The following is a 23,461-nucleotide window of genomic DNA, read 5'->3' on the forward strand; positions in this document are numbered from 1 at the left end:
CCTATAACCCATTCAGTGATTGGAGACTGAAAAGGACAGGACCTATTTCCCTGTACTGTGATTATAGGCCTCTGCAGCTTAGCTTCCTGCTCCCTAACATGTGTTGACTCACTGATCAGTCACCAGTTTCCATGTTATTCTGCACACCATTGTGAACATGGGGGAATTATTCTACACAGCAGGGCCACATGACACCTGTTGATGAATGACATGTACTACAGGGCAAACTACTGTCAAAAAAAATAACACAGAGCATATCGATTGTATGAATAAAACATTAAGGCAAACATTTATTTTCAGGGCTTTATGGATATTTCCTCTCTTKTTAGCTGCTGAATTGCTATATAGTTGTGTATTTTGCCACTGTGTTTTACACATGAAAACAATCAACCATTTGTTTCAAGCTCTGAAGAAATAAGGAAGAGTTGTTATTGTCATAGAGGCTTTATCTATTTAATAATCTCATTAAAAAACTAAAGTGAGAAACTCAGGACCGATCACATGACAAGGTCAAAGGCAGATGTAAGGCTCAAACGAGCCATTTTATACAGTAGTATCATTATGTTGAGCAGGGTTCTTGTGTTGCATGGTTGGTCAGTGGGCAGTCTGAGACCTGTTGTTGATGTTTGCACACACACACACACACACACACACACACACACACACACACACACACACACACACACACACACGCACACATGCACGCACGCACGCACGCTAGTAGGGGCCAGATGGTACCAGAACATCCACTATGCATGAGAGCAGATGGACAGCGAGGGAGTGAAAGCTGCCATGTATAACCATGGTGAAACACAGACATTCTATAATGAACTCAACACAGGCTCAACGCCAGGTCAGCCTCAGCTTTAGACTGCTAGTTGTTTTCCTTCCTCTTCCTCTCAACACATTGTGTCTGTTCATCTTTGCCTTTATGTCGTTGGTGTCACAGTGAATCTCTGATCGTCTTAGCCTACAAGGGTATCTCCTGTGGCTTTACGTGTGTCTGTCTGTCCACATAGCTCAGCCCTGCTGCTCATTCATCTCTTGAGAATAAGAGTCTCATTGGGATGGTTCTCCCAGGGAGGCAGGTGAGGTAGCTGAGGTCATTCAAAGCAGCAGGAGAAAGCATCAAGCCACCAAACTGTGTCCTCAAATGAGAAACTACATGTTGCCCCACGTTTATCTTCATGGAAGTGACAACTTGTCATGAGAAATATCCCCTTCGGGTCAAAGCAGACAGGTTCACTGAGCACACCAACAGGAGAAAAGAATAACAGTTCTGTTCATGGTGGCTAGCACTTGTGGATTTTTTACAAACCGGTACTGATTACCCAGTGATGTTAAAAAAAWATATATATATATTTTATTTATKAATTTTCAGTTTTACAAACAGACAGATTGTCACRCCCTGACCGTAGATTGCTTTGTATGTTTCTATTTTTAGTTTGGTCAGGGTGTGATGTGGGTGGGTATTCTATGTCTGGGTATTCTATGTTGTAAGTCTAGGTTTTCTGTTTCTKTGTGTTTGGCCTGGTGTGGTTCCCAATCAGAGGCAGCTGTCTATCGTTGTCTCTGATTGGGAGCCATATTTAGGTAGCCTGTTTTCCCACTTTTGTTTGTGGGTGGTTGTTTCCTGTTCAGTGTTTTGTTTCACCTTTCAGGACTGTTTTTTTTTGTTGTTTGTCAAGTGTTTTCGTTTTTTATAAAAAAAATATGACCACTTACCACGCTGCACCTTGGTCCTCCTCTCCTTCCACCAACGAGAATCGTTACACAGATAATGACAGCAAACAATACATTGAGAATACCCCCCACCCCTCAACTGGAGACAAAAAAATAAAAATAATAAAACTACAGAACACAACATTGCTCTTAAGAAATTGGCACCCTGCTTCATTGATATTTGTACAGTATAAGGACTATGCTCGGCATTAGTGGATCAGGGTTGGTTGCAGGTTGTATGTTGTGTTTCCCATCATCACGTGAAAGATACGCGATAAAGGGCTGCATATCTTAACAAATGTATTAGATCTGCCAGAGACATCATGTCAAATCCTTTCTATATGTAGCAAGCTGGTGACTTCAGCTAACCAGGTTTTAAAAACAGGTACAGTCTCCTTATTCCAAAGGCTTAAAATGTTTATTTTTACAATAACCATGCCATATTGTAAAGTTTTTTTGTTCCCAGTGGGTTAAAGTCGTAAGGTGCTGTGACCTGCCTAAAACAGCAGTATCAGGGACTGGTATGAGGTTGCAGCTGTATACTTCTGAGAAACACTTCAAAATATCCTGCCAGAATGCGTGCAGTTTGGTGCATGACCAGAAGAGGTGACCCAGGGTACCCTCTGCAGATTTGCACTTAGGGCATATCGGAGAGGCCGAGGGGTAGAATGAGTGTAATTTGGTACTGGAATAGTGTAGTCTGTGACTCACTTTGTATTGAATAAGTTGGTGTCGGGAGTTTGCGAATTTGCGAGTTTCAATGGAGTGTTTAAACATCCTCAACATAAGAGGAGTAACCTAAGCTTTCATAAACCTCGATCCCAAAGCCGTCAGGGCCAGCCACTTTTCCATTAGGGAAGGAACGTACTGCAGAGACAACCTCATAAAGTTATCTCTGCATTTAGCTCCATTTGAGCAGCGCCGCATAATTTAGGTAGGGAAAGGGCATGGAGGAAATCAGAAATGTTTGCGGTATCTGCAGTGGTCTTTGAGGGGTAGAGGTCTTGATAAAACTTTGTGAAACATGCATTCATTTCTTTTGGGTCCGTAGTAACAGCTCATGTACTAGATTTAATTCAATGAATAGTTCTATTGGCCTGTATACCTCTCAGCTGCACGCCAGTAGTTTATCCGGTTTGTCACCCAACTCGAAGTGTTTTTGTTTAATCTTTAATAGCATTGTGTATACTTGGTTAGAGAGAATAGTATTGTATTCATATTTKAGTTTTATTATGTCATTCAACTTGAATGATAAGGGCGCTTCCATATAGTCTCTCTCAAGCACCAGGAGCTGGTCCTCGATTTCTAATAATCTTCTCTGCCTACATTTTTTCATGGTAGCCTCATATGCTATTATATGCCCACGCATAACAGCTTTAAATGCCTCCCACAAAGTGGAGTCGGATACATCAGCTATCATTCTGGGACATATAGTCCGTAATTAAATTGGCTGTTTGTTGGTGAAATTGTTCATCATTGAGTAATGTTGGATTAAAGCTCCAACTGAATTGAGGCTTTGTTCTGCCGAAATCCATTTGTAATAAAACGAGACTGTGATCGGAAATTATTATATTATGCTACTTGGTAGAGGTGACGTTAGATGTCAATTTAGAGTCTGTTAAAAATTAGTCAATTATTGTGTATGATTTATGCACATGTGAGAAGAAAGAATAATCCTTATCCGTAGGGTGTTGTAATCTCCAAATATCGACAAGGTTCATTGTTCCAATTAAATTATTCAAGACAGTAGTGGAATTCAGTGAAGAGGTAGGGCGAGCAGGAAACCTATCCATATAATGGTCCAAAATGCAGTTAAAATCTCCGCCTATAATTAAATGTGTGGTTGATAAATCTGGTAAGAGATTGAAGACATTCYGAAAGAACCCTGGGTTCGGTGCATAAAGATTTAAAAATGTTACATGTTGTGATAGAATGTGGCCTAGTACTATAATACTAGGGGTCGCTTATAGTTGAAATGTGTTTGAATGGGACAGTTTTTCRAAATAATATGGCTACACCTCTAGCCTTGGATGAAAAAGTTGATTGATAAATACCCAACTACATTTAAATCTCCATTGCTCTGTATGTTTTATGTGAGTTTCTTGTAAAAACATAATATCTCCAGATAAAGACTTCAAATGGGAAAAKACTTTTCTCCTCTTTTCAAATTCGTTCTCAAACCTCGTACATTCCTGGAAAGAAGGGTAATGTCGCCAGACCGTGGCGAAGTAGTAGAGTTATCAGTAGCCATAAGAAATATTTATTTGGTCCTCAAATACATTAGAATTGTAGCAGTAGGGTTGGCGCAACACGTAAAGAGCAAAGGACAAATGAAAAACACAAAAAAACATTCTCCACCTCCCTCCCCCATCCACTTACCCAAACGAAGTGGAATATAAATTCCCCCATAAACACTGTGAAACTGCTGGACACTACAGGGAGACATACAGTTGAAGTCGGAAGTTTACATACACTTAGGTTGGTGTCATTAAAACTAGTTTTTCAACCACTCCACAAATTTCTTGTTAACAAACTATAGTTTTGGCAAGTCGGTTAGGACATCTACTTTGTTCATGACACAAGTCATTTTTCCAACAAATTTTTACAGACAGATAATTGCACTTATAATTCACTGTATCACAATTCCAGTGGGTCAGACGTTTACATACACTAAGTTGACTGTGCCTTTAAACAGCTTGGAAAATTCCAGAAAATTATGTCATGGCTTTAGAAGCTTCTGAGAGACTAATTGACATAATTTGAGTCAATTGGAGGTGTACCTGTGGATCTATTTCAAGGCCTACCTCCAAACTCAGTGCCTCTTTGCTTGACTTCATGGGAAAATCAAAAGAAATCAGGCAAGACCTCAGGATTTTTTTTTTAGACCTCCACAAGTCTGGTTCAATCCTTTCCAAACGCCTGAAGGTACCACATTCATCTGTACAAACAATAGTACGCAAGTATAAACACCATGGGACAACGCAGCCGACATACCGCTCAGGAAGGAGACGCGTTCTGTCTCCTAGAGATGAACGTACTTTGGTGTGAAAAGTGCAAATCAATCCCGAACAACAGCAAAGGACCTGTGAAGATGCTGGAGGAAATGGTACAAAAGTATCTATATCCACAGTAAAACTAGTCTTATATCGACATAACTCTGAAGAGCTGCTCAGCAAGGAAGAAGCCACTGCTCCAAAACCGCCATAAAAAAAGCCAGACTACGGTTCACAACTGCACATGGGGACAAAGATCGTACTTTTTGGAAAATGTCCTCTAGTCTGATGAACAAAAAATAGAACTGTTTGGCCATAATGACCATCATTATGTTTGGAGGAAAAAGGGGAGGCTTGCAAGCTGAAACACCATCCCACAAGTGAAGCACAGGGGTGGCATGTTGTGGGGGTGCTTTGCTGCAGGAGGGACTGGTATACTTCACAAAATAGATGGCATCATGAGGCAGGAAAACTACGTGGATATATTGAAGCAACATCTCAAGACATCAGTCAGGAAGTTAAAGCTTGGTCGCAAATGGGTCTTCCAAATGGACAATGACCACAAGCATGCTCCAAAGTTGTGGCAAAACAGCTTAAGGACAACAAAGTCAAGGTATTGAAGTGGCAATCACAAAGCCCTGACCTCAATCCCATAGAAAATTTGTGGCAGAACTGAAAAAGTGTGTGCGAGCAAGAAGGCCCTACAAACCTGACTTAGTTACCCACTGTCAGGAGGAACTTATTGTGGGAAGCTTGTGGAAGGCTACCAGAAACGTTTGACCCAAGTTAAACAATTTAAAGGCAATGCTACCAAATAATAATTGAGTGTATGTAAACTTCTGACCCACTGGGAATGTGATGAAAGAAATACAAGCTGAAATAAATCATTCTCTCTACTATTATTCTGACATTTCACATTCTTAAAATAAAGTGGTGATCCTAACTGACCTAAGACAGGGATTTTTACTAGGATTAAATGTCAGGAATTGTGAAAAACTGAGTTTAAATGTATTTGGCTAAGGTGTATGTAAACTTCCGACTTCAACTGTAGGCTTGCTAACCAATTTATAATTAAATTAAATTAGCGTTCCTTCAGGTGGTCCGACTGGGCCCCCTTACCCTGATGTCTATAACAATTGCTCTAATAAAATAACTGAATTGAGCAAAACAATATCGTCAATATGTCCCTACTGGAACAGGGAAATCGGTCAGGTGCAGTTTTACCCGCCTGTATAGGACAATCACATCGCTGTCATATCTGAAAACAGTGGGGTAATCCGCCCTACCGATCACGGTGAACAGCTACTCGGGACGTCCCTATCGGGTCCTAGACGTTAGTGGCTATAGTAGTAATCCTGTCAACGAAAGACTCGGCATCCTGTGGTTTTCCGAACACCTTCTTTACCGTACCATCGGTAAGAATCAGCCGAGCAGGAAAGAGGTGGCCGTGTCAGATTCCCGCATCTCTGAGTTTCTTTCTAGCTCCATGAAAGGCCTGGCGCTGGTTACCTCAGCTGTGTTGTCTGGGTACATGTTAACCCGAGCTCCGTTGAAGGACAGGGGAATTGCTGGCGGGACAGGCACAGAATATTTTCCTTCTCGGGGTCAAGGTGTATTTTGGCAATCATGACGCGGGGATGCGTAGCGGAGAGCAAACCGATGCGGTGCGCTCAGTCCACTTTTAGGCCTTGGGGGAAATTGTCAATCCCTAACAGTTTTGGTATAAATTCTGCCACAAACTGTGTTGGTCTGCCTCTCTTAATTTTTTCTTCCAAGCCTGTGATTTTGATATTCAAACGCCTTGAACGTCCCTCAAGGTCAATTAGCTTGAGTTTCATAGTTTTGTTTGCTGTTAGTAGCTCTTCTTACTGTCCCTCGAGGGTGGCGATGCGTTTCTTGTGGTCACCTGCGTTTCCTTCCAGATCAATAATGCGGGTTGTATGTTCAGCCAGGGAGGCTTGCACCGATTGTAAGGATGAGTTGAGATGATTAAATTGAGTGTTCATGTCCTCTTCCATTTTTTTGATAGCTGCTAATATAATAGTCGGTGAGGGCTCTGAGTCAGGGTTAGCCATGCAAGCTGAAGAACACCATGGAAAATGGCGGGACAGGCATTATGGCCAGGCTAACGCAAGCATCGCCATCCTCATCTTGTGCTGTGGTGGGAACTTTGCCGTCTTTCTTTCTGGTTGTATTTGGATTAATTAGTTTCCCCTTGGCCGTGTTTCTCATGGAGTTGCTCATTGTAGCAGTTTGGTCGGGCAAAAGTAATAGCATTGTGTATAAATTAAATTTAAGCAAGGGTGAGGARGAGGTAATCAGAGAAGCGTCTACTCCATGTGGTTCTCACTAGTGCCCCCCGTTCCCCAGTGATGTTTCTTGATTGAAATGAAGTAGATATACTATACATCCAATCTAGCTACTGACAGACATAATGACAGACAGGACAGAGCCTGACTGAGCTAGTCACCTGCTGGGAGTCTCCCTCTGTGTATGGCAGCTTGGTGGACATATGGAACATGATCTCCTTGTTGTGAAAGTTAGTGTAGACAGACTCTGTTCCTGTCTGGCCGTGGGTGACGTCCAGTCCTCCTCTGAACCTGCAGAACCAGAGTGTGAACCAGACCGTTACATCACCAACAGCAGTAGCACAGGTCGTCTCAGACTCAGTGCAACCAGCCAGCGCATCCACACCACTCTGTCTCATCCATCATAGAGTGAATGCCAAGGGCAGTTATCCCCTTCCACTCAATCATGATGTCCGTATCACTCAGAATATTATATTGCTCTAAATCGAGAGAATCAGAGCAGATCTACCATAATAAACRAGGCTTTARACGTCTGAAGKGTCATCATTCAGGGAGTCATGTCAAAGTCAATTGTAATCGAGAGACATGAYCAGTCTTTCATCTGCCATGTCAATACCATTYTAAGGCCACGCTTACCCTTTAAAGTCATGGAGCTCAATCTTGTCCCCCAGAAACTYCAAGAACTCYAYAAAAGCAGGACTCTCGTCKCTGTTCYCAAATAGCTCCTCCTYGGTGGTCTGCAGGGAGAAACACAAGGCTGTRAAGAGGAAGTATTACATCTGAGCTCAACAGGAAATCAATCAGACCTCCTGATTGAAGGACAGCAAATCCTTTTAGTTTGGGAAGGAGGGAGAAGCTCACACACCTAAACTCTCCTGAGAATGGCTAAGCTGGCGTCCTATGATGACCAGGAAGTAGCACAGTCATAATAATACTCCAAATACAGGACAGGACCAACTGTTATAAATGTATATTACTTTATATGATTTTACAACCACAGGCTATATAAACACTCACCTGGCCAAACTTCTGATAAATGACTCCAAACTTGAAATTGTTGCTGATGACATGCTCATCAAAGGTGACAATGAGCCTTGAAGCCTGGAAAAAATTTGAATAGTACATTCAGCAGAGTCAAGGTGAAGGGGACTTGCAATGTAAAACGGTGAGGGGGGAACATAAATACACTGTAGTTGAGAAATAAAACATTAAAACAGCAATAAATGCTCCTTGTTGGACCATACTATTATTGTATCGTAAACTAGTTATAGTTAGCTACTCCATTGTAAATGTACAGAGCTGACCAGGTAACTGAATAATTTCAAGATTAATACAGAGCCTACCTTTGGGTAGAGGACTGGGTAAAATCTGTCCACATTTACCTCTTCAAACACCAGCTGCAAAATAAAAAAGTACTTTAAACTTTTCCTCCTGCCATTGCAACTTTATACAATAACTTTATTTCAACTTCACAATCCAGTAAATCCCTTTCCAACCATTCTCCACCGGGCTGGAGCATTCACATCCCCTTCTGGACTGTTTGTCATCCTACCTTGGCCATCTGGACCACGTTGGGGAACTCAGTCAGGCAGGAGATAGGAATCACATCATGGTGAGTTTTTAATTTGGTCCTAAAAGACAAATTGATGGAACAGTCACATAGATAKTCACCATTCTGTCTTTAGAGATAGGATTCTCATGTCAACACATTGGTTCCATTTTTTTTTTTATCCTTCCCATTTTGTTGACATCCCTGTTGATGCAAATGTGACGCAAAACCAATGTGGATAATCTTTCTAAGGATGCTGTGGAGACACAATAGTGATTTGCATAGCCAACCTTGCCACAGTCAACTATGAGCAACACAACCTGTTCACACCTGCTGTCTTTTCAGTGACAGCACAGCAGGCACATGAACCGACATACCTAGGTACTCTCTGGCATACACCCCCTGCAAACTGAGTACACTAACTAACAAAACAACCATTACAGCTGGAGTGCACTCTCTAGGGTTGTAAAATTAATTCACAGCTTTTATGGAATGTTACTACTCTATCATTAGTGTTATAACGTGGTGGAATTGATAATTTCACAGTGAGTGAGCATGTTGGGGAGAGGTGGGTGTGTTTGTGTTAGCACAGTGTACAGGCTGGCCTGGCCAGTGTTTAAGGCTAGAGTGCTGCCATGCTGAGCTAAATGAACCTCTCCCTGAACACATAGTAAGGGATGGAAATGTGGACAGGACTGCTTAACAAACACTATTAGAGGCTGAAGCAGACATATGTCCTCTGCTCTGGGTCAGGTGTTATTGAAAAGCGCCTACAGACCTTTAATGGCTGTATTGTCCTGGAACAGTTTGAAGAGAGCCTGAGAGGAGGCCACAATGAAAGAAGAGAGAGAGGGAAAGAGAGAGAGAATAAAGAAAAGAGAGAGTATAACTGAGAGAGAAGAGAGAGAGAGGAGAGAGGAGAGAAGAGAGAGAGAAGACAGAGAGAGATGAGAGAGAAGAGAGAGAGAGAGAGAGAGAGAGAAGAGAGAGAGAGAGAGAGAGAGAGAGAGAGGAGAGAGAGAGAGAAGAGAGAGGAGAGAGAAGAGAGAGAGAGGAAGAAGGGGGCACATGGGGAGAGAGATAGAGAGTGGTGAAAATAGAAGAGAATGGGGGAGAAGGGCAGTGGGAAATAGAGAAATGAAATAAGAGACAAATAGTGTGTAGCACAGGAGGCTGGTGATGGAGGACTTCTCATAATAATCCCTGGAATAGAGTGTGCATGGAATGTATCAAAATGTTTTTGTTTTTTTAACCAGTCCATTTATTATTTTCCATGCATTACTATGAGCCCGTTCTCCCCCAATTAAGGTGCCACCAGCCGCCTGTGGTGTGTAGAGAGAAAGAGGAGGCAGGGGAGAGATAAAGATAATATGAATGGTACCTTAGCAGCAAGCAGAGATGCTCCTGGTCCCCGATGACATCATACTTCATGGAGAAGACCAGGTGGCCCAGGCCGATGTCCACGGAGTAGTAATTAAAGTGTTCCTATAGAGACATCACCAGAAGGTACACTCAGATAACAAATAATCCACACTTCAGGCAATGTTCATTATTCCTCTTACTGGCCCAGTCCCCCTCAGCCTAGTCCCCCTCAGTTTGACTGCTCAAACAGAGAAGCTCCTCCAGCTAACTCAACAGTGGTACATACAGATAATACTTTCATTTGTTATAAACACAGTCCCCTGCCAGGAGAATGAATGGTCTGAGCCTCAGCCTGTGATGTAAGCATTTTGAGGGACTCTCAGCTAGCAAAGAAATATGCTACTTCCTTCTATTCTATTTYTATTTCAATCTACTTAAATTTCAGCTGGAATGAAATCTCCAGAAGAAAAGTAGGGAGCAGAATGGTGCTTATCAGATGATGCTCACCTTGCCCATGAACTGTTTCCTGTAGATCTTGGCCGTGCTGTTGGTCTCCAGCTTGATGTGGGAGGCAGCACATGGCTTCTGCTCAGGCTCAGGTGTGGCACTGGATTTGTGATTGGTCCCCTCGATCCAGTAGCCTCCGAACTGAGGCAGCAGGATTAGGGGGAAGGGGCTCYTACGACCCAGGACCTGATTCCAACCAAGATGATGAAGTTAATAAAGTTAAATGAAAATAAGCACAATACATGGGATTCAATTCAATAGCAGATAAAGGGCAACCACACTTTGGGTTCATTCAGACTGTTTATGATGTATCAAAGAGCTCTATATGTGATACAGATTTCAGTTTCCAATGGTTTTTATCATACACAGCTCTGTATGTGAGTCAGTTTTAGATTGTTTGTACCTCGTGAACGCTGGGGTAAGGGATATAGTCCTCCTCTGTCTGCAAGAAAACCACATGTCATAATAATACACAACATTTTTCCATTTACCATCATAGTCCCCTCATTAATGCAGCATGAGACTTTTATGTTGACAGCACAATCAACCAATATGTAAATGCTCAATCTACAAAGCACATAACTAGAATGAAAGGAACCCACATTAAATCATAGATTGAAACCACATTGACGATATTGGGTGGGCTAACCCAACTAATGCCACCCAATTTTTGGAGTGACCACCACAATAAACACAACAATGTAKTCACATCCTTATTGTCCACTAATTGTGACTCTCAGAGCCTTGGCGAGCATCCCTTTAATCGGACACAGACTGCCGACCCGCCGAGGATATGCTACACAATCCAGCGTTCCAACACTGCAGTAGTCTGGCTGTGTGATAAGAGTGATGAGGTTGGGGTTCTAATTTGAGCGGTGTGTGTCTGAAAGCCTGTCTGACGGGAGACAAGGAGAGGTTCAAGGCTCTGCCATAATGGAGCCTTTGTCCACAGGGAGTCTGTGGGGAAATGTGAGGATGGACTAGACTCACTTTGAGAGGTGGAGGGAAGGTGCATCTCTGCTCGTCCATTCTGCTGCCCTGTGGAGGGAAATAGAGGCATGCCAGGCGCCAGGTGATATACACAGCACACACACACACACTCACACAGCTGCACAGAAATAACATAGACTTCTCACTCCAAGTTAACTTCAAAACAATAATAATATTCAAGCGCATAATGTTTTAAATGTTTCTCTAAACCAATCTTGGCATTACAGGTACATAGGAAAAGAGAGACATAGGAAGATTTCAGATTAAGGACAAAACATTGCTTCAACATATCAACTAAACATAGCATATCAACTAAACATAGCATGAAGATATAGCAAAGGGAGAGAGAATTCAAATGTCAGTGGAAGAAAAAAGCTAGGGTAGTAACTGAAGCAGAGGAGTGAGTGTGTGAGAGACAGAGGACAGCAGAGAAGGCGTCACCAACAGCCAGGCCCAGACCACACACATCATTGAGTCAATCAGAGGGAGTAAACCTACTGAAACAGAACAGTTAACACCATCGTCATGAGGCGTCCGAGGCTTCATCCCTGGATGTTTTTGGTCCAGCCTGAAACCTTTATTTTACATTTCAGTCTTATATGAGTTTCCATAACCACATATCACTTGCACTATGCGGTATTAAAAAATAAATAAATACAGACATTTATATGACAAAAATCAACAATGCAATATAGATGCGTTAGGCAGTAGCAGGCACTGCAAGAAGTCCCTGGAGTGACGCAGTGACTGCTGTTATTGGTAGAGATTTCACAACTTTACTAAAACATTATATTTAACCCAGTTTAAAAATAGCAACGTTGAGGTAGTAGAATCGACCAAATGAATTGAATTATAGAGGTCTAATGATCTATTCCATTCAACATGCTTGGCTCATGTCTGTTATTTTCAACATAATTGTAGGTTATGTAACTATTTGTTWAAAAAAACGGCCCAATAGTTGAAATTATTTTATTGAGCTTTTATTTTTATTACTATTTCTATTCACTGACCTACTTACTTTTTCTAATGTTGTTGCATTGTCGAGAGGTTAACTTGCAGGTCAGCATTTCATTGCACTGTGTACTCCATGTACAGTTGAAGTTGGAAGTTTACATACACCTTAGCCAAATACATTTAAACTCAGTTTTTCACAATTCCTGACATTTGATCATAGTAAAAATTCCCTGACTTAGTTCAGTTAGGATCACCACTTTATTTTAAGAATGTGAAATGTCATAATAATAGTAGAGAGAATGATTTATTTCAGCTTTTATTTCTTTCATCACATTCCCAGTGGGTCAGAAGTTTACACACTGTCACGTTTGTCGTATGAATCGGACAAAGGTCCAGCGTGGTATGCGTACATTCTTTATTATAATAAGAATGAACACTGAACAAACTAACCAAAATAACAAAACGACACGTGAAGCTATACAAAACGAGTGCTGACAGATAATTTTCCTCCTCATGATGCCATCTATTTAGTGAAGTGCACCAGTCCCTCCTGCAGCAAAGCACCCACACAACATGATGCTGCCACCCCCGTGATTCACTTTTGGGATGGTGTTCTTCAGCTTGCAAGCGTCCCCCTTTTTCCTCCAAACATAACGATGGTCATTCTGGCCAAACAGTTCTATTTTTGTTTCATTAGACTAGAGGACATTTCTCCAAAAAGTACGATCTTTGTCCCCATGTGCAGTTGCAAMCCGTAGTCTGGCTTTTTTTATGGCGKTCTTCCTTGCTGAGCAGTCTTTCAGGTTATGTCGATATAGGACTCRTTTTTACTGTGGATATAGATACATTTGTACCTGTTTCCTCCAGCATCTTCACAAGGTCTTTTGCTGTTGTTCTGAAATTGATTTGCACTTTCGCACCAAAGTGCGTTCATCTGTAGGAGACAGAACGCATCTCCTTCCTGAGCGGTATGACGGATGCGTGATCCCATGGTGTTTATACTTGCGTACTATTGTTTGTACAGATGAACGTGGTACCTTCAGACATTTGGAAAGGATGAACCAGACTTGTGGAGGTCTACAATTTTTTTTCTGAGGTCTTGGCTGATTTATTTWGATTTTCCCCTGATGTCAAGCAAAGAGGCACTGAGTTTGAAGGTAGGCCTTGAAATAGATCCACAGGTACACCTCCAATTGACTCAAATKATGTCAATTAGCCTTTCAGAAGCTTCTAAAGCCATGACATCATTTTCTGGAATTTTCCAAGCTGTTTAAAGGCACAGTCAACTTAGTGTATGTAAACTTCTGACCCACTGGAATTGTGATACAGTGAATTATAAGTGCAATGATCTGTCTGTAAACAATTGTTGGAAAAATTACTTGTAGTTGTAGTTTGTTAACGGGAAATTTGTGGAGTGGTTGAAAAACTAGTTTTAATGACTCCAACCTAAGTGTATGTAAACTTCTGACTTCAACTGTATATCATGTGTATATGACAAATAAACAAACTGGGACTTAGAAGGGAAGGGGGAGGGCAGCCAGAAAGAGAGGGGAAAAGATGGCCAGCTTTGTGATTATTTGTGATTGTAGGTAAGCAAAACATTGAAACTACATCGGCCCTTAAGTTATGTGTCCACAAATGTTATGTCATCTAAATATCTCACATTAGCTGGTAGAACTAACAAAGGTCTACAGGACAATTGTTCGGGCTCATGTCTCTTAATATTCATAATGCCTAGGGGCTATGTAGCTTCTTATATGTTTGTGGACACATTTTTCTTTACAGTTTAGTTACCCTGGTCGTGTCAGTATACAGTAACTTTCAAAAAGCGGCTGACCCTAAAAACCAACTTGTCATTTAGAAAACAGCCAATGTGGCACCGATATGAGTCAGAAACATTCATTCTACTGTCAATATTTACTACAAAAAGTCAATCCCATCCAAAACTGAGTTTTGTGAGACTTGTGGTCGTGATTGCATCCCAACATAAATAAAGGTTGGGTTTGTTTCAATCGTAATTGCCTGTGGTCGTAATGCCTGTGGTAAATTTGAGTTGACTTCGGATATCCCTATGAGCTAGTTAGGGACCATTGGCAAATTATGAAATGTACATGGGACATTATGTTACAATTCCAATAGCTCCAAATCTTTATGACTTAAACCCTCAAACCAACTATAAATTGTTGAAATGCATATACAAATATTGAAACAATTAATGAGAAAGCTAAAAGGTGTGCAACATGAAAATGGTATAATTTCCATTGTGTAAATGTATTGACGRTGTCTATCTAGCCCCGGATATAGGCTATCCTAAGCCTGAGTCAAATTCAGGTTGCACATCAGCTGGCTCAAGCTAATTGGCTAAATGATTTGGCTAACTCTTCCCAACTGCGAACACACACATCAAACCACACCACGAAACAAACTCACATTTGAATTCAGTCATGGCCGCTAGCATTTCTTAATTAACCAAATCTAAAAAAGGCCAAATCAGGAAGTGTAGTCACCCTTTAAAACTAACTAAAGACATGTTGCACCTTTACCTTGCTACCTTTCAGATGAGCCATGGAGGAGGACAGATAAGAACCACAGGCCAGTGGAGCACTTAGAACAGTAGCAGCCAGGGGCAAATGGTAGGAAAGAGGATAATTTAAGTGACCCAGACACAGGCCCAAAACAAGTTAAGCTACCCCAGTATCCCCTTGACTGTTTTGAATTGCAAAACTAAGGAGACACACCAGACAAGACATAGAGACAGCAACAGAAGTGTAGGATATGATGGAGAGAGACACACCAGACAAGACACAAAGACAGCAACAGAAGTGTAGGATATGATGGAGAGAGACACCAGACAAGACACAGAGACAACAACAGAAGAATAGGTGTTGGAGAGAGACACCGGAAGAACAGAACAGGCCATAACAGAAGAGGATAGACAAAGGAGACAGTAACAAACAAGAACCTGAGACAGCAACAGATAAGACACAGACACCAACAGACAAAAAGCAGAGAAGGTGACAGAAGAGGGCAGATGGAGAGAGAACAGTGGTGGGTTGAGCACACATTAGAATGTATCATTTGAAGTTGCTCTATAGATTTTATTTAGTTTGATTTATTTACAGGAATAATAACAGGTGAAATACAGACAGTGAAAAGTAAAGCATGGTTTACAAAGAATTTGCAGGTGAGGTGAAAAAACCTGTGAAATTACTATTAAAACAATTATTTACTTTCACACTTTTTACAACTGGGACAGGACGAGAGAGGAGGGTAGACAAGAGACAGCAACATAAGAGGGCAACAAGAGAGACAGCAACAGACGACACAGGAAAGGCTATGGAGAGGAGGGGTGAGCACACAGTAGACTGTATCACTTAAAGCTGCTCTATGGATTCTAATTACTAAACAGTGTGTGTGTGTTTAAACATTTGACCAACTGGGGGACATTTTGTTAGTCCCCACAAGGTCAAATGCTATTTCTAGGGGGTTTATGGTTAGAATTAGATTTAGGGTTAGGAGCTAGGGTTAGTTTTATTGTTAGGAGCTAGGGTTAGGTTTAGGGTTAAGGTTAGGTTTTTGGGTTAGGGTGAAGGTATGGGTTAGGGTTAGGGTTTAGGGAAAATAGGATTTTGAATGGGACTGAATTTTGTGTCCCTACAAGGTTTGTGTGTGTGTGTGTGTGTGTGTGTGTGTGGTGTGTGTGTGTGTGTGTGGTGTGTGTGTGTGTGTGTGTGTGTGTGTGTGTGTGTGTGTGTGTGTGTGTGTGTGTGTGTGCGTGCGTGCGTGCGTGCGTGCGTGCGTGCGTGCGTGCGTGCGGCGCGTGCGCGTGCGTGCGTGTGTGTGTGGACATGTTTAACCAGAAGTACCCACAAGAATAGTAAACAGAAAACAAATTGAAACTACAAAGAAGACAAAGCAGTGAGTATAGTATACAGCAGAGATCTCAGACAATTTACAGTAACTGCATCCTCTCGATCATTACAAATAGGTCTGATGTCTGAGGGAGAGAGACAGACAAATCGAAGAAGGAGAGCGGTTTACTGGTTGGTGAAATGCTGGCTCTACAGTCTTCTTCACATGAGATTTTTATTGTGTTCATCCCAACACATTTGTGGATGTGGAGCTGGGAGTGTAGTTGATCCAAGCCCTCTTTACATTCCAACCAGCCTCTGACTGCATGCTCCTTGGCATCAATGTGTTGTGCTTCTTTCCCAGGCCAGTCACACCCCCCGAGCACACCATCACCCTCACTGAGGCTCCATTTACTACTCACTGAATCGCTCCTAACGAAAACAATCGCCTGGAAACAATGATATTCTCCTCTGAAGGAGTCGGCAGGGTGAAGCCCAGTGCCTCTAAAGGTGGGGAGGGAATATTAACGTTGCAAACAGCCACTAACCACCTTAACACACAGTCKCAGGCAGGCAGCTAACTCTGTACACTCAGGATGTATTGATGCGTGACTGTAACACACTTAGCCCATTAGATCAACACGGAATGGGGAGAGGAGATATTAGTCAGAAAATGAAAACAAATTAGATGCATGGGTTTACAAACTGGTTCTAATAGTACCCTCCATCTGTCAGCTCTGTTCATTTCGAATCAATAGTCGTCTACAGTCCTGCAGGAAGTAAGCCAAAGATACATAACTTCCAGACTCCTTTAACCAAAAATCAACACAAGTGCTGTAGCCTCATTACAAACTCCATTCACTATCAGCTCCCATTAACTGCATAATCCMTTTTATCCCAGATAAGGTAGTGGCAGGTAGCCTAGCGGTTAAGATTATTGGGCCAGTAACTGAAAGGTCGCTGGTTCAAATCCCTGAGCTGACTAGGTGAAAAATGTGYCATTGTGCCGTTGAGCAAGGCACTTAACCCTACTAATATCTCTGGATAAGAGCATCTGCTAAATGACTCAAATGTAAAAATATGAGAACTCATGAAGAGAAGGGATACCCACTGTCAAGCAGTTGAACTCTACTGAGGCCTGAGGATCTACTCTATTCAAGATAAGGGACACTCGTATAAAGTAAGAGAAGGAATACCCACAGCCAGGCAGCTGTTCTCCACAAAGCCCGCTATCCTGATGCTGGGCAGTTCCATCCTGACCACAACGCATGGAATAGGGAAGTTACCAATGAAAGACTCTGTGCTATTGGGTGAGATAGCCAATGACAGCCCAGTGAGGCACTCTCTGTACCATGTAACACAAGTGGACTGGGGTGTCAAGCTAATGTTTCCACATGACAACATGAATTTACTATGGGTACACTAAAATGTACTGTTTGGGCACATTCACACATATTGACCAACACTGGCTTGTTTTAATAACCCATGGTTCACCGTGTGAACAAACAGTGTCATATGATACGCTGGCCGATCCTGCTGCTGCCTTGAAAGCAAACGAGTGCAAACTAACACGGTCAGTGAGGATCAGAACCAAAAACAGAAATATTACTGTTTTCCATACACAAATATTCACCTCACCAACCCCTTTACCAAAAATGTGAGTGCAGTAGTAACCTACACATGTGGGGTGACTGAACTCTCTGCCAGAGACAAACAGACCATTGAGAGGTACTGCCATGGTAACGAGTAAAAGTGATGGGACTGGAAACAGCAGTAAAGACCGACCCTGATCTAATGATCTCCTTTCCTAGCCTCTCCACTGTCTCTGTAGCTACTGGAACCAGAGTCCTACCAAAACCAATCTCTGTCCACATAAGAAATTATACATTAATATAGGTAATAAGACTAACAGTAAGAGACACAGCTGTGCCTTCAAGTAACGGACAGCTGTACTGACTGCAACAGAGTAATGGTGAACAGATGTGGATTTACAACACTACACTGTAAGATACCTAAGATCACAGTTATCTGCACTACATTATCTCTTACTCATATGCAACAGCAAGAATGAATACTTACATCACTTTGTCGTCTCCTCTGGCCCCATGTAATAACCGAAGGACTGAGGAACACATGGCCACTCTTAGTCATCCTGAAGTCACTCATAACTCCAAAACTCCAACTCCAAAAACAGAGTATGGGTATATTTGTTTCTGTGTGTATATTGACCAGACGAGTGTYAGAGGTTTAACTACTACTGTCACATTACACTGAATTCTACTGCCCCTAAAAACAAGACAGGAACTGCTGTGTCTCAGGTCTCTTAACAGGTCTGCATACCCATTAGCATGCATGGGTTTGTATAGGTCTGTATGTACAATATCTGTGTGAGCATGTGCCTGACTGTAAAGATCCTCTTCCCTCCCTTCCTCTTCTCACACACTCTGTCTGTTTTCAAGGAAGAGCGTTTCTCCACCTCCTCTCTCGCTTTGTGGACTTCTCTTTTTTACCCTTTCATATGGTAAGCATATTGTTCTCTCTCTCTGCCTCTTCTCCCTTCTCTCTCTCTTCTCTCTCTCTCTCTACTCTCTCTCTCTCTCAATCTCTCTCTTCTCCTCTCTCTCTTCTCTTCTCTCTCTCTCTCTCTCCTCTCTCTCTTACTCGCTCTCTCTCTCTCTCTCTCTCTCTCTCTCTCTCTCTCTCAGAATGGTCTGTGCTCAAAGCTTTTACACTGCAGAAGTAAAGTAAGTCCACCTTTTAGTCTGAATAACATGTATAAACTGCTCTGTAAAGACATTGATGTTACAGTAAGACCCCCCTTGTTCCTTTATTGACACAGCACATTTCTTCAGGGGCCTTTATTGACCCTGTGAAAGTTTTCATGGGCCGGGTCTGAGAGGAGTCAGCAGGCTGCAGGAGCCCAGCGAGGGTCTGCTGACACAGCCAGGTCCAGGGTCTGAGATCAGGGTCTCATCATTTTTTCAACTTTCAGAAAGAAGGGTAGTCATTCTGTAGTATGTTGGATTACATGTTTGAATAAGAAGAAGAGAAAGAGCGAAAGAGGGAGGAAAGGGGAAGAGTAGTTGTATTATTATGTAAAGTGTACACTGTGGAACTCCCCCTCTCGGAGGTACTCTCCCACTATCACATGTCCAACCAATACTGCCCTACTTCATACCACAGGGAAACACGTTTCAGGAACCTCTCAATGAAAACAGATTGGACTCATTTTATAATGGTCTGCATTTATACAATGAGAAACACTATCAGTTCTTCCACCAAAATTGGTTTCAGCAGAGAGAAATCAATGGGCAAAACACTCGAGCAGGGAGAGATCTGAGGTTCTATGATGAAGAGGCTACACAGTGCCTTCGGAAATTATTCAGACCCATTTACTTTTTCCACAGTTACAGCCGTATTCTAAAATGGATCAAATAAAATCCTCAGCAATCTACACACAATACCCCATAATGACAAAGCAAAAACAGTTTTTTAGAAATKTACAGAAGTATTCAGACCATTGCAGTGAGACTCAAAATTGAGCTCAGGTTTGTCCTGTTTCCATTGATCATCCTTGAGATGTGTCTACAACWTGATTGGAGTCCACCTGTGGTAAATTCAATTGATTGGACATGATTTGGAAAGGCATACACCTGTCTATATAAAGTTCCCACAGTTGACAGTGCATGTATACCCAAGATGGCGTAGCAGTCACACGTCTTTGTCCTCATCTTGTTGTGTCCCATCTATATATATTTTTATATATTTTTTCTTCGCATATCTTTTTATATTTTTCTAAACCTCAACTTCCAAATACTCTCCTGCAACCCGCCTCACCCAATGTGGTGTGGATCTGCTTTTTCTGAAGTATTTTTCTTTACTTCTGAACCGGAACTTCAACAGAAGCTAGCCAGCTAACTAGCTACTAGCTAGTAGTCAGCTAACCACTGCTAGCGGTCATCAGCTAACCTTTAGCTAGGAAAACTCTCGCCAGTTTGCACAACACAATTCAAACCTGAGCATATGTAACGGATGTGAAATGGCTAGCTAGTTAGCGGGTACGCGCTAATAGCGTTTCAATCAGTTACGTCACTTGCTCTGAAACCTAGAAGTAGTGTTGCCCCTTGCTCTGCAAGGGCCGTGGCTATTGTGGAGCGATGGGTAACGACGCTTCGTGGGTGTCAGTTGTTGATGTGTGCAGAAGGTCCCTGGTTCGTGCCCGGGTCTGGGTAAGGGGACTCCTAAAGCTATACTGTTACATTGATGCTGTTGACCCGGATCACTGGTTGCTGCGGAAAAGGAGGAGGTTGAAAGGGGGTGAGTGTAACGGATGTGAAATGGCTAGCTAGTTAGCGGTACACGCTAATAGCGTTTCAACCAGTTACGTCACTTGCTCTGAAACCTAGAAGTAGTGTTGCCCCTTGCTCTGCAAGGCCGCGGCTTTTGTGAGCGATGGGTAACGACGCTTCGTGGGTGTCAGTTGTTGATGTGTGCAGAAGGTCCCTGGTTCGCGCCCGTGTCGGGTGAGGGGACGGTCTAAAGTTAATACTGTTACATTGATGCTGTTGACCCGTATCACTGGTTGCTGCGGAAAAGGAGGAGGTTGAAAGGGGGGTGAGTGTAACGGATGTGAAATGGAGCTAGCCCATGCTAGGGCCATCTCCCAGCTAGCTGAAGAGGTCCATCAGCCACTCCTGGGCTACAATACATATTTAGCCAATTGGCCTGGACCCCTTTTCCTGCCGTTCCGGAGACCCGCCGATCCTTCACGACTGGACTACCGACGTAATACACCCGAGGAGGTTCTTCAACTGGCTACTACGTCGCGACGTCCCCTGAATGTCCATCTGCTAGCCTGCTTGGCGCAGCCTGCTAGCTGTCTAGAGCATATCGGACTGTTAGCTGAATAGGTCCATCGGCCAATTTCTTGGCCCACCATACCTATTTTGCCAATTGGCCTGGACCCCTTTTACTACACAGAGCCCTGCTTATTCATCACAACTGGACTACCGACGTAATCTGCCCGAGGGTTCCTTTTTTTTTCAACAGGCCCCTCTGTCGCGATGTCCCCTGAATACCCATCTGCTAGCCGCGGCCCGCTAGCTGTCTATAGCATATTGGACTGTTAGCTGAAAAGATCCATCGGCCAATTTCTTGGGCCACTATACCTATTTTGCCAATTAGACTGGACACCTTTACTACACGGAACCCTGTTAATCCATCACGACTGGACTACCGACGTAACAGCACGAGGAGGTTCCGAGGCTATAACAGACTTCATCCGTCACGACATCCCTCTAAGGCCCTTCTGCTAGCTTTCTAGCCCCGGCCCGCTAGCTGTCTGAATCGCCGTGTCTCCAGCCAGCCTAACTACTCACTGGACTCCTATGATCACTCGGCTACGTATGCCTCTCACTAATGTCAATATGCCTTGTCCATTGCTGTTCTGGTTAGTGATTATTGTATTATTTCACTGTAGAGCCTCTAGCCCTGCTCAATATGCCTTAGCATATTCTAGCCCTTTAGTTCCACCTCCACACATGCGGTGACATCACGTGGTTTAAAGGATGTTTCTAGAGACAATATCTCTTTCATCATCACTCAATGCCTAGGTTTACCTCTACTGTACTCACATCCTACCATATCTTTGTCTGTACATTATGCCTTGAATCTATTCTATCGCGCCCAGAAACCTGCTCCTTTTACTCCCTGTTCCGAACGTACTAGACGACCAGTTCTTATAGCCTTTAACCATACCCTTATCCTACTCCTCCTCTGTTCCTCTGGTGATGTAGAGGTTAATCCAAGCCCTGCAGTGCCTAGCTCCACTCCCATTCCCCAGGTGCTCTCATTTGTTGACTTCTGTAACCATAAAAGCCTTGGTTTCATGCATGTTAATATTAGAAGCCTCCTCCCTAAGTTTGTTTTAGTCACTGCTTTAGCACACTCTGCCAACCAGGATGTCCTAGCCGTGTCTGAATCCTGGCTTAGGAAGAACACCAAAAACCCTGAAATTTCCATCCCTAACTATAAAATTTTCCGACAAGATAGAACTGCCAAAGGTGGCGGAGTTGAAATCTACTGCAGAGATAGCCTGCAGAGTTCTGTCTTACTATCCAGGTCTGTACCAAAACAATTTGAGCGTCTACTTTTAAAAATCCACCTTTCCAGAAACGAGTCTCTCACTGTTGCCGCTTGCTATAGACCACCTTCTGCCCCCAGCTGTGCCCTGGAGACCATATATGAATTGATTGCCCCCCATCTATCTTCAGAGCTCGTGCTGCTAGGTGACCTAAACTGGGACATGCTTATCACATCGGCCATCCTACAATCTAAGCTTGATGCCCTCAATCTCACACAAATTATCAATGAACCTACCAGGTAAAACCCCAAATCCGTAAACACGGGCACCCTCATAGAAATCATCCTAACCAACTTGCCCTCCAAATACACCTCTGCTGTCTTCAACCAAGATCTCAGCGATCACTGCCTCATTGCCTTCGTCCGTAATGCAGTCAAACCACCACCCCTCATCACTGTCAAATGCTCCCTAAAACACTTCAGCGAGCAGGCCTTTCTAATCGACCTGGCACGGCTGGCCATGCTTTCCACCTGGCTACCCCTACCCCGGTCAACAGTCCTGCACCCCCCACAGCAACTCGCCCAAGCCTCCCCCATTTCTCCTTCACCCAAATCCAGATAGCTGATGTTCTGAAAGAGATGCAAAATCTAGACCCCTACAAATCAGCCGGGCTAGACAATCTGGACCCTCTCTTTCTAAAATTATCTGCCGAAATTGTTGCAACCCCTATTACTAGCCTGTTCAACCTCTCTTTCGTATCATCTGAGATTCCCAAAGATTGGAAAGCAGCCGCGGTCATCCCCCTCTTCAAAGGGGGAGACACTCTAGACCCAAACTGTTACAGACCTATATCTATCCTATCCTGCCTTTCTAAGGTCTTCGAGTCAAGTTAACAAACAGATTACCAACCATTTTGAATCCCACCGTACCTTCTCCGCTATGCAATCTGGTTTCAGAGCTGGTCATGGGTGCACCTCAGCCACGCTCAAGGTCTTAAACGATATCATAACCGCCATCGATAAGAGACAATAATGTGCAGCCGTATTCATCGAACTGGCCAAGGCTTTCGACTCTGTCAATCACCACATTCTTATCGGCAGACTCAATAGCCTTGGTTTCTCAAATGACTGCCTCGCCTGGTT

General features: G+C 43.0%; 1 protein-coding gene across 1 annotated transcript in view; it reads right to left on the reverse strand.

Moving 5' to 3' along the window:
- LOC111967989 (rap1 GTPase-activating protein 1-like) overlaps window positions 1–23,461 on the reverse strand; it is a 149,296-nt gene that overhangs the window by 10,848 nt on the left and 114,987 nt on the right. Inside the window, exons 5-13 of the mRNA XM_070445078.1 lie at window positions 11,433–11,480; window positions 10,846–10,884; window positions 10,443–10,628; window positions 9,955–10,058; window positions 8,577–8,655; window positions 8,368–8,421; window positions 8,042–8,125; window positions 7,661–7,761; window positions 7,186–7,315 (exon numbers count right to left, since the gene is read on the reverse strand). Coding sequence (XP_070301179.1) covers window positions 7,186–7,315; window positions 7,661–7,761; window positions 8,042–8,125; window positions 8,368–8,421; window positions 8,577–8,655; window positions 9,955–10,058; window positions 10,443–10,628; window positions 10,846–10,884; window positions 11,433–11,471 — 816 coding nt within the window. The 5' untranslated portion in view covers window positions 11,472–11,480. The remainder of the gene's footprint in view (window positions 1–7,185; window positions 7,316–7,660; window positions 7,762–8,041; window positions 8,126–8,367; window positions 8,422–8,576; window positions 8,656–9,954; window positions 10,059–10,442; window positions 10,629–10,845; window positions 10,885–11,432; window positions 11,481–23,461) is intronic.

Source organism: Salvelinus sp. IW2-2015, linkage group LG1 (assembly GCF_002910315.2).
Source record: "Salvelinus sp. IW2-2015 linkage group LG1, ASM291031v2, whole genome shotgun sequence".
In the NCBI taxonomy this organism is placed as follows: domain Eukaryota; kingdom Metazoa; phylum Chordata; class Actinopteri; order Salmoniformes; family Salmonidae; genus Salvelinus; species Salvelinus sp. IW2-2015.